This window comes from Nipponia nippon, unplaced genomic scaffold (genome assembly GCF_047370975.1).
Source record: "Nipponia nippon isolate SJK-2023a ecotype South Korea unplaced genomic scaffold, ASM4737097v1 scaffold_10, whole genome shotgun sequence".
NCBI lineage: Eukaryota > Metazoa > Chordata > Aves > Pelecaniformes > Threskiornithidae > Nipponia > Nipponia nippon.
The window spans coordinates 31112710-31122673 of NW_028262291.1; the positions used below are offsets into that span (position 1 = coordinate 31112710).

General features: G+C 52.9%; 1 protein-coding gene across 1 annotated transcript; it reads right to left on the bottom strand.

Annotated features, from left to right (window-relative positions):
- Positions 1 to 85: 85 nt before the first annotated feature.
- On the bottom strand, positions 86 to 6386 carry LOC104020333 (acyl-coenzyme A thioesterase 1). Its single transcript, XM_087746359.1, has 3 exons — positions 5696 to 6386; positions 3812 to 4014; positions 86 to 2057 (listed from the first exon to the last, which is right to left on the bottom strand). The coding sequence occupies exons 1-3, from the start codon at positions 6306 to 6308 to the stop codon at positions 1452 to 1454; spliced, it is 1422 nt and encodes a 473-aa protein (XP_087602485.1). The 5' UTR covers positions 6309 to 6386; the 3' UTR covers positions 86 to 1451.
- Positions 6387 to 9964: the final 3578 nt, after the last annotated feature.

Below are 9964 nucleotides of genomic sequence, written 5' to 3' on the forward strand. Positions count from 1 at the left end.
CCCGGGCGGGAAAGGCCGCCCGCCTCGGCGCCGCCTCGCGCTTCCCCCGCCCGCCCCCGCACCATCTGGAGCAGCGAGCCGTTGGCAGAGGCTAACGTTTCGTTTTAATCCATTAAACCATACAGCGAACGCAAGAGGCATAAGCGCGCCAACAGAACGCACATAAAACACGAACAGCAACTTAGACTGTATCCACTCAGCTTGCGGTTGTAAGGCACCGACGTGTTGAAAACTTATTTTTATACAATAGTGCATGCGCTATTTTTGCATTTATACAATACATCCCAGCGCCCCACGAGCAATATCCAGTGCTTTTCCTTTCAAACCCGTACCTGGGCGCCAGCCGTTACTGACAGTCCCGGGGCGGGGGAGCACCCTGCTGCCCCGGCTCCTCAGAGAGAACCAGAAAGGGAGGCGGGAGGCTGCAGGGCCCGGCGGGAGAGAAACCAGTCCCCGCCACAGCGAAGCTAGCCCCTCACCGCCCCGTCCAGCCTGCCTCCCCGCACACGACGGCAGCTCCTACAAACCTGCCGGCATAGCACTGGGTGCCAAGGCAAAGATGCCTGAAGGAGCTGCCGTGCCAGCTTCACAGCCTTGCTATTTAAAAATAGCAGCGCTTCCAAGCAGGCAGCTGTGGAGGCATTAAGGGAACGTACATGCAGGGAGAAACTGCCCTCCAACAGTGCTGTGGACCTACACAGGGATATCCAGCCCTGCTGAGGAGATGCCCATGAGCAGTTCCAGGCATGACTACCAACAGGTCCAATTCTGTTGTTTCTCCATGCTTACAAACTTTCCAAAACCATACAAATGTCTCATTTCTATTGCGTGTGCCCAGAACGTCACGTCAGGCTACGGGCTGTTGTTGTCTATAAATGGGAGATGTGTCATCTGAGGATGCAGGCACAGTGTTGGTGCTTTTGGTAAGTGAAGTATTAGATATTAAGTGTTAAGGCAGATGCATTTCAGTGATGTGGGAGAAGAGGAAGGAGCAACAAAGGAGAGGGAAGGGCACAGGGAGAACAGAAAGATTACTGAAGGCAGGAAGAGAGAACAGCTGCTTCCAGAAAAACTAGAGCACGAAGCTGGCTCTGGTAAGGGCAATGGCATACAACGTGTTTCCTCGGAGAAAGCCAAGGCAAACTGTCATCCCAGTTCTCAGCTTGGATGAGGTACCTTCCACTTAAATTCACATTGAAAGCAGACCCAGCCTTACCACCATCATTCTTCCACAGCTTGTAATCCCATACGACACACAACAGGAGGCCAAGACCTCTAACCGAGGTTAGAGGAGGGTGTTAAAAGGAAGCAGCTCTCATGCTCTCGCCCACTATCATCCTCCAAGAAACCCAATAGCTTATTCTCTGATGTTCTTTGTTCTCATTCAGAGCCATTTAACAAAACAAACTTCAAACACCAGCATCTTCATCTGTAAAGTAACCTAACTCATATCACAGCTTATTGGATGTTCCAGACGGCTTGCCCGTGAGGTGTTTGCGGAAGAAAGCTTGGATCTGCTGCCAAGCATCTATCTGTGCCTCGCAGTGTGCCTTGGGCTCCCCTCCCCACACCACAGGCTTGCCAACTAGCAGGTGCATTGAGGCTGCACACATCGGGAAAAAGGGGGGTTCAATGTAATGCCCTGCTCCAGGATAACAGAATACCTCAGGCTTTTCCTTCCCGTGAGCTTGCAAACGTTTGCTCCCCTCAACTGCAAAGAATTCGCTTTTCCAGTTGCGATCATCTTGGCCCACAATGAACAAGAAGTGACACTCGGCCTTCTCCAAAGGGATAAAGCTTTGGCGGTCAGGCCCTTCTAGCGGGTTGTTCAGTACATCGACAATATCAGCAATCCCGGACTCGTTGACCTTGATGCGTTTTGCATTGACACCAAGGGGTGGAATGGTGATGTCCTTGTAGCGGAGCACTGCGCCCACATTTGCCACTGAGCCATTGATAAGGGCGGTGGCCGTGATGCCCTTTAGGAAGGAGGCCATGGAGATGCACAGGTCACCCCCCTTTGAGATTCCAAGCAAACCAATCCCCGGACCTTTAACCTGGAGGGGAGAGAAGAGAAACCACAAGCAATGAACCATAGCACACCACTTCTTTAAAATGTTGCTGTGTTCGCAGCAGTGTCTCTCCCGAATCTGGACCCCAGGCACAGGCATCTAAGGTCCTGTGTGCAGGGCCCACGTTTGAGCGACCCTGGGGCACCCTTCCGTGCTTGATTTATGATCATAAGCCCTGCATCATCCTCACAAAGCTACAAGGCTCAGTGCTGAAGCACATGCAGCGGGTACAGCTGTGCTCGCAAGAAGCATGCAGATGCGCAGCCCCAGATTCACTTTGCTTATAAGGCAGTTCAGGGAAGAAGAGGGAAGGGGCAGGGGAGGCCTCTTCTACAAATGCTTCCTTTCAGTGCAAAATGCTCAAAGTCAGCAACGACTATGATACTGTCATCAGTTATGATAACGTATTTCTTATATTCAACCACTGTCTTCGATTCCCCTGTTAAGAAGCTAACATGGGGTAGCAGACTCCACATTAGCTGCTCTCCCGTTTCTCTAGTATGCTTGGTGTCTAACTCACAGTGAAAAGGAAGTATTCTGAAGTAGCTTACTCTTAAAAAAATAACCTATTAAAACCATTTTTCTAAGCGAATTGTACAGTCCTCTGGAGTCAATCTAGAATAGGTTACCTTCATTTTCTGTTACACGGGCAAATTAACTAGAATAGGAAAGCTAAATGATCTTACAGGGTGCTGAAATCCTCTGCAGTTACTGGAAGAAGGTCAGCTAATATCACAACTGCTCCAATATCCAAAGACCCTCAGGGTAAAAAGGCTCTGAGACAGCATCAAAATTTAATACCTTTTGTACCTTATCACCAGTGCAATAGGCTCAAAACCCATTGACTTTGAAGCATGGAAAGGGGGAAATTAGAAACTATGGCTGAAACTTCGCAACATGTTAAAAACATGGTGAGGGTATCAGTGGAGGTGTTAATGGGAGGCTATGGTACTGCTCGCAGGGGAAAAAAAGGCAGGGGAGAAGCCATTTTCAGAGGTTTTGGGGCAGAGAGGTGTCACGAGCAGTTAGGGTTAGGGCGACTGAAAAGCAACCAAGACCTTTAACAACTACTCATCTCTCTGAGGTTGAGGAAGGTATTTATTTTGAGTTCTGCAGAGAAACCAAGTGTTGCCTTGTGCAATTCTAGTTATTGTCATGCACAACTACTTCGAAGCAGATGCAGAACTGAGCAGGTTTCTCTTCCAAGAGGTGTCGACTTAGAAGGATCCCCAAGTTCACAACTAGCTACTAAAACCCATACTCACCAAATACCAACATTTGGAGTGATTTTAACAGCTTACACAACACACAGCAACAAATGTGTACTGGTGGACTTCCTTGAGGCCTGCATCACAGAAGATTATCATGTCGTCCATGGCTGAAAAGGGCATTTAGTTCTGAAGGACATTCTACAGAGCATAACCCTAAAAGCCCCGCTGGGAGTTCAGTAAGACTCCAGGCAACTAGTACCCTAGTTATGACACTGGGTTGAATGGAGCAGAAATTACCAGTATGTGACCTATGTGTCACTGTGTCACCCGGCCAGTTCAAAAGGAAGAACTGGAATAACCTGCCAGAGAACCATTGCAATAGGAGTTAAAGGTATAAAACAAATTAATTGCAGCCAACTTGAATGGAGATGCTATTTTAAGTACAGCAGCTCTGCCCCATCTGCAGTCTGACAGGACCTGACTAATGAGTGCTCCCTCCAGTGAGAGAGCGTCAATGAACAAACCAACCTGGCTGTGTTGTAACATATAGTTTACAGCTTCTTCAAAATATTCCAGGTGGAATTCCTTCATCTCTTTGGGGAGATCTTCATAGCCATAGAAAGCCAGAGCCAGCACAGCAAAGCCATAGTTTGCCAGCAGGCATGCCCTGTATTCAGGGAGTCCTCCTCCCGTTCCATACAAGTCAATAATTCCTGGAAAAGGGCCATTTCCTGCAAGAGACCACATAACAGGGCACATTAACCCACAATTTTTAATTTATATTCCAAATTCATAGGCCTGGGAATCTGTCTTTTTAGAAAAGAAAAAAACATAGAGCAACAGAATGGTACTGAGGGTCCTAAATTACTCTGCCAGTTTTCAGCAAATGGCTACATTGCTTCAAGATTAAACGAGATGGCATAAAATAGCAGGCCTGCTAATCTCTTGGATAACATCAGGGAACACATAGCTGGAAGGGAAGGCATCCCTTGACAGTCACAACTAGTTCTCTATACCCTATAAATCCACTGCAAAGGTATCAAGCTCTGCTTCAAAAATACCCAGGAGGTCTCTCCCCAGTGCATTTCTCAGAAGACTGATCCAAAAAATCTCACCTTCTGATGGTTCCAGCTTCTCCGTTTCAGTGCAAATGTACTATAGCCACTTATTCTGGGATTAAAAGAAGAAAGTATTTGCAACCAGCCTTGCTAACCTGGTGGAGGAAGCTTTACATTAGGTTCATCAGGGACAGGGACTGAAGTCCAGAGCTGAGAGGGGTTGCAAACTGATAATGTACGGGAAGGAGGAGGCCAAGAGGGAGACTCCCATTTCTGCTCAGAAAGGAGAGTGAGGCTTCCCTCAGGTGTCTGCAGACTAACACGAAGAACTTGGGCAACAAACAAGAAGAACTGGAAATTCACCTCTGGCGACAGGGCTACGACGCAATGAGAGTGCGGGACACTGGCTGGGACAGCACGTATGGTTTTGGCGCTATCATGGAGGAGTTACCAGGGAGAGACAGGGAAGAAGGGGGAGAGCGGAAGGCACGTGCTACGTAGAGGAGCTCCTTGAGAACATGGGGTTCCAGAGACATGCTTGGTGAAAGCCTCTGGGTCACAGGGGGAAGGAGAGGTGGGATGTGGTGGTGGTGTGGCTGCTACAGACCACTCAACCAAGAGGAGGCAAGAGATGAGGCTTCCTACAGGCAAGTAGCAGACGTGTGGACAGCTGCTGGGAAGACAACACAGCATTTGTCAGGCAATCTGAAAACCTCACAGACCCTCCCAATGATTATTTTCCGACAAAAATACCGTAAGGGCAAACCTGCCTACTGCTTGATCTTCTGCTCACAAACGGGGAAGAACTGGGAACAAATGTGGCAGCAAAAGGCAGCGTGGGCTGCAGCAACTACGACATTACCAAGTTCAGGATCTGTGGAGAGGCTGGGAAGGGAAGCAGCAGGCTTAGGACTCGAGACTTTTGGAGAGCAACCTTCAGCTTACTCAAAGAATTACTAGCTGAATTCCCTTGGAGGAAAACCGCCAAGTAGAGGAAAGGTACTTTGAAGACTGGCTGACGCCACCTCCCACGGCATTTGGAAACAAAAAGGGCACCGTGATCAATGCCTTCATGCCCAATACTAGCCAACAAAACACACCCACGTGTGTTTTAGCCCACGTAGCTGCGCTACATGAGGAGTGTGGCCAGCAGATCAGCGCTGGTCAGGCTGATCAGGCCGCTCCCTGAAGAGTGCCCAGCGCCAGCCGGTGAGTCCAGCTCCCCCTCCGTGTCCTCTGCCTGGTACCGGGCTCAAGGGGAGTCCGGAGGGGCCTGGCTCTGGGCCCGGGAGCACGGGGCCGAGAGCGGAGGCAGCACCCGCGGGGGAAGGAGCCCGGCACGGCCGGTACTCACCGGGGGGCAGGAAGAGCGTCGCCCGGATCCTCCCCTCTCGCACCGGGACTCTCCGCACCCCGTCCCGCAGGAAGGCCCGCTCGTGCTGCGCCTGGGCCAGGAGCCGCCCGGGCGGGTCCCCGTGGCCCTCGAACACCTCCAGCTGCAGGAGGAAGGGGCTCTGCACGTCCCGCTTCACCAGCCGCCTGAAGGGCTTCTGGGGCTGCAGAGCCCAGAGCAGCCCCATGGGCTCCAGGCCGGAGAAGCTGCCTCCCGGCAGCGCGGGGCAGCGGGCGAGGTCCAGCTCCCCGTCGTCCCCCGCCTGGTAGCGGGCGCAGGCCTGGAAGAGCTCGCCCGTCTCGTCCTGCAAGGACGTCCGCAGCGTGACCTGCTGCCGCGGGCCGAGGCCCTGCACGGCGATGGCCAGCGGCTCATCGAAGAGGCTGCGGGCGGCGGGCGAGAGGCGGACGGAGGCGGCCATGGAGGAGAGGCCGCGGGCAGAGGCCGTCCCGGGGCTCGGCGCGGGGCTGCGGCGCTGTGGGGCTGCAGGCGCGGGGCCGGGGCCGGACAGCAGCCGCCTCCGCCAGCCGCGGGAGCCGGCCCGGCGCAGGGAGCGGGCAGCGACCTGCCACATGGGCCCGGATCGCTTCCGCCGCGGGGGCGGATTCCGGGCCAGGTCCCCGCGGGACTGGGGCCGGGCTCGGGCGGGAGATTCCGGCCGCGCCGCTGGCACGGCACGGCCCGGCGGGGAGGAGCGGCACGGCAGGTCCCTCCCCGCGCCCGCCTGCCCGCCTCCTCCCCTGCCTTCCCTCCCCTCCCCGGCTGCGGGAGGGGTCTCTGCCAAGGGCTCTGCGGCCCGAGGGCCGTCGTGGCCCCGGGTCTCCTCCTCGCTGCCCCCCGAGCTCCCCAGGGCCGGGCGGTGGCTGTGGGCGAGGGGACGTGCGGGGCAGGGCGGGCAGAGGTGTTGACGACCCACTGAGCAGAATCGTAGTCGGGATTCACTGTCAGGACAGGGAAGGGCCTGCGTGCGACCGAGCGCACAGAGGTGGGGCAGCCCGGGCGGCGCAGGGGCTCCCGCCCGCCATGGACCCTGAGCGGGGCCGTGCCGGGCCTGCAGCTCCGCCGAGGGACGGGAGCGCGGCCCAGCCCCAGGCGAGGCGGGGAGAAGCCAAACCGGCGCCAGCCCGGCATTGCTTCATGTCTTCTTGCCACCTCTTCCTCCGTGTTGGTCACCCCAAGGCCTGGGCAAGCGGGTTATGTCTCCACCAGGCTCTGCCCAGCCCTGGCACCTGCCCATCCAGATGAATCGGGAAGGATGGCCAGGGTGGTCAGGGGTGCAGGAGGGATGAGGGAGGGAGGGGTCCTTTCACAGACTCTTTAAGCAGGTGAGGAAACGCCTGGCTCTTCCAGTAATGGATTGTGCAAGGGTTTAAAAAGAAGGACATTCAATCTGTCTTACCCAGAGCTGGATCTTTTGCTCCAAAGGGAACTGCAAAGCGAGAGCTTCTCCTCAGGCTCCCTGACTCCTCCTGGGAGATGCAGGTACAGGTGCCTCTCAGAGCTCCCCATGTCTGACTTAGTGGTGTGAAACAAGTGGAAACAACTAAGGGAATCCTCAGCATTGTCCTATTTTGAAGTACTAAGTGGTCAGAGGTATTGGGCAGTTTCAGCAGTCTTTCGTTCCCCGTGGAGATTGCCCTGTCTCTCCTAAGCAGGTGAGGTGCTTTGGCTATGTTACCTGGTGTCGAGCCCTCAATGTGTGGCAACTTTTCCTGTTGTTGAGAACAACAGTCCTTGGCTTGCAGTGCTGGATTTGATCACCAGGTTGACCATATGCTGGAGCAGATGCTAAGGGAAAGGGCCCTGAAGGCTAAAGCAACACTTCTTCTCCACATTTGGTGCCCCAAGAGCAGTGGAAGAGTGAAGGTAATGGGGCTACGTGTCAGTATTCTCTGGTCTCCTCTCCCCACCTGGGCAGCCCTTGCTCCTAAGCTCCTGCAAGTTCCACCCTGGGGTGAGAGGGTGGTCGAGATGCAAAGATCCCTGCTTTTAACCAAAGCACAGCAGATCACTCAATGGCTTTCAAATCTCCGTCTCTCTATTACAATTCTCACCCTAATAACAAAGCTGAAAAGGTTCCATCCACATCACGTGGGAGAACATCACAATGGCTGTACGTTCAGCAGAATGGCTTTTTGCACGCCGTCTTGGGGCCAGAAGTATCCACGAGCCAGAGCACTTCCTTCTGAAGGGAAGATGGAAAGAAGGCACAGAGGGCAAACAACCCTTCCCGAGGGTTAACCAGAGACACCCCGGCATCCCGGCTATAGCATCCATTCTTACACACTTCCAGCAGCACAGAGCTCAGAGGCATTCCCATTTGTGATGAGACATTCACCATGAGAGTGGTGAAATCCCTGCTGCAAAATTAGCATTTGAGAGGTGTTGCTTTAAAGTATGAGCAGTGAGGACAGCTTCCAATATTCTGGACTGTTCTGGCGTTGGTACTGACCCCTTTCAAGCCCCTGGCAACCAAAGCCCAATCCCACTAGAGAAAGCTGAGGCACAGTTACTGTTCATCGTTGGACAAGATGATCACGTTATTAAATCTGAGTAGCATGCTACTGAAGCCTGCAAGGATTTGCAGGCTCAAGGGAAGGAAAATGCTCAGATTCTGTCTTACCCTGGAACCGGGCACTGCCTTGACCCTCCCTTTTTCCCTTTGTACCCTGTAGGAAAGCATCTCTTTTTTCACAACTGGGCAATTTGGGGTGGGGAGCTCAGGACTATGCTAAAGCTCAGGTTCATGCTTGGCCACAGATCCAGGCTTTTTTCAGCAAATATTTACATGACAACTAATGTGCAAGAAAGACACAGCTTTAAATGACCTAACTTGACAGACGTTTTCATACTTATCAGGCCAAACCCTGTTCAAAGCTGTACCAGTACAGCTACAGTGTCTCCCATGACTTTGCACATCCATAATTCAGAAAAGAACTGGGTTTGCCTTTTCTGGTTTTCTCTGAACTTTTTTGCTCAAGTGTCAAGAAAAGGAATGGCAAATAGATTTGCATTAGCCCTTGATAAAACCGGTCACGTGCAAAATGCGCAGTTCCATTTCTCAGGCGCTTTCCGTTCTTCTAATGCTTGGCGGTACTTTGCATACCACTGCAGTCTCTACATGCATAAGCTGTCCTCACTGCTCATACTTTAAAGCAACACCTCTCAAATGCTAATTTTGCAGCAGGGATTTCACCACTCTCATGGTGAATGTCTCATCACAAATGGGAATGCCTCTGAGCTCTGTGCTGCTGGAAGTGTGTAAGAATGGATGCTATAGCCGGGATGCCGGGGTGTCTCTGGTTAACCCTCGGGAAGGGTTGTTTGCCCTCTGTGCCTTCTTTCCATCTTCCCTTCAGAAGGAAGTGCTCTGGCTCGTGGATACTTCTGGCCCCAAGACGGCGTGCAAAAAGCCATTCTGCTGAACGTACAGCCATTGTGATGTTCTCCCACGTGATGTGGATGGAACCTTTTCAGCTTTGTTATTAGGGTGAGAATTGTAATAGAGAGACGGAGATTTGAAAGCCATTGAGTGATCTGCTGTGCTTTGGTTAAAAGCAGGGATCTTTGCATCTCGACCACCCTCTCACCCCAGGGTGGAGCAGGGACCCTGTGAGTGGAAAGGCTCCGGGGGCCTCCTGCCCCACCTCGGCAGAGCAGCCACACTCAGCCCAAGTCACTCACGTGTGACGAACTCCCACCAGCACCCCCGACTGCTTTGTCCTCCTCCACCCTGCCAGGGGTCATCATTCCTGTGGTCCTGGAGGGCTCCCACCTCCCTCATGGGCACTGTCCCCCACCGCCCTGCTGAACTGGGTTTCAGTTCAGCCGAACCCAGGATGGCATAACTGATAATGAGGGCAAATAAAGCCCTGATCTCTCACAGCTCTCCTGTCTTGCACAGCTCCTCTGGGAAAAATTGGTGGATGTGCTCCCTGAAGCTACATTTGTGTATCTGCACTGCCTGGAAGCACGTGAGGGAACTCTCAGCATGGTCCTATTTTGTAATACCAAAGTCAGAGGCATTGGGCAGACTCTCAGCAGATTTTCCTTGCCCATGAAGACGGCTTTTTCTCTCCCTCTGCAAGTGTCATGTGCTTTCTTATCTGGGATTTATATGTGCAGTCCAGCATCCATCCTCCCTCAAATAGCAATTTCACCTTGTGTGGTCCAAAGAAAAATACCTGCTCCCAACAAAAACTCAGCTAATTGCAACGAATTCTGATCCCG

Bases quoted from the DNA above. Each gene is read 5' to 3' on its own strand.
- LOC104020333 (XM_087746359.1), bottom strand. From the start codon at position 6,308: ATGTGGCAGGTCGCTGCCCGCTCCCTGCGCCGGGCCGGCTCCCGCGGC. The intron at 4,015-5,695 runs GTGAGTACCGGC...GGTCTCTTGCAG, and splicing joins GACGCTCTTCCTGCCCCCCG to GAAATGGCCCTTTTCCAGGA. The intron at 2,058-3,811 runs GTTGGTTTGTTC...TCTCCCCTCCAG, and splicing joins ATATGTTACAACACAGCCAG to GTTAAAGGTCCGGGGATTGG.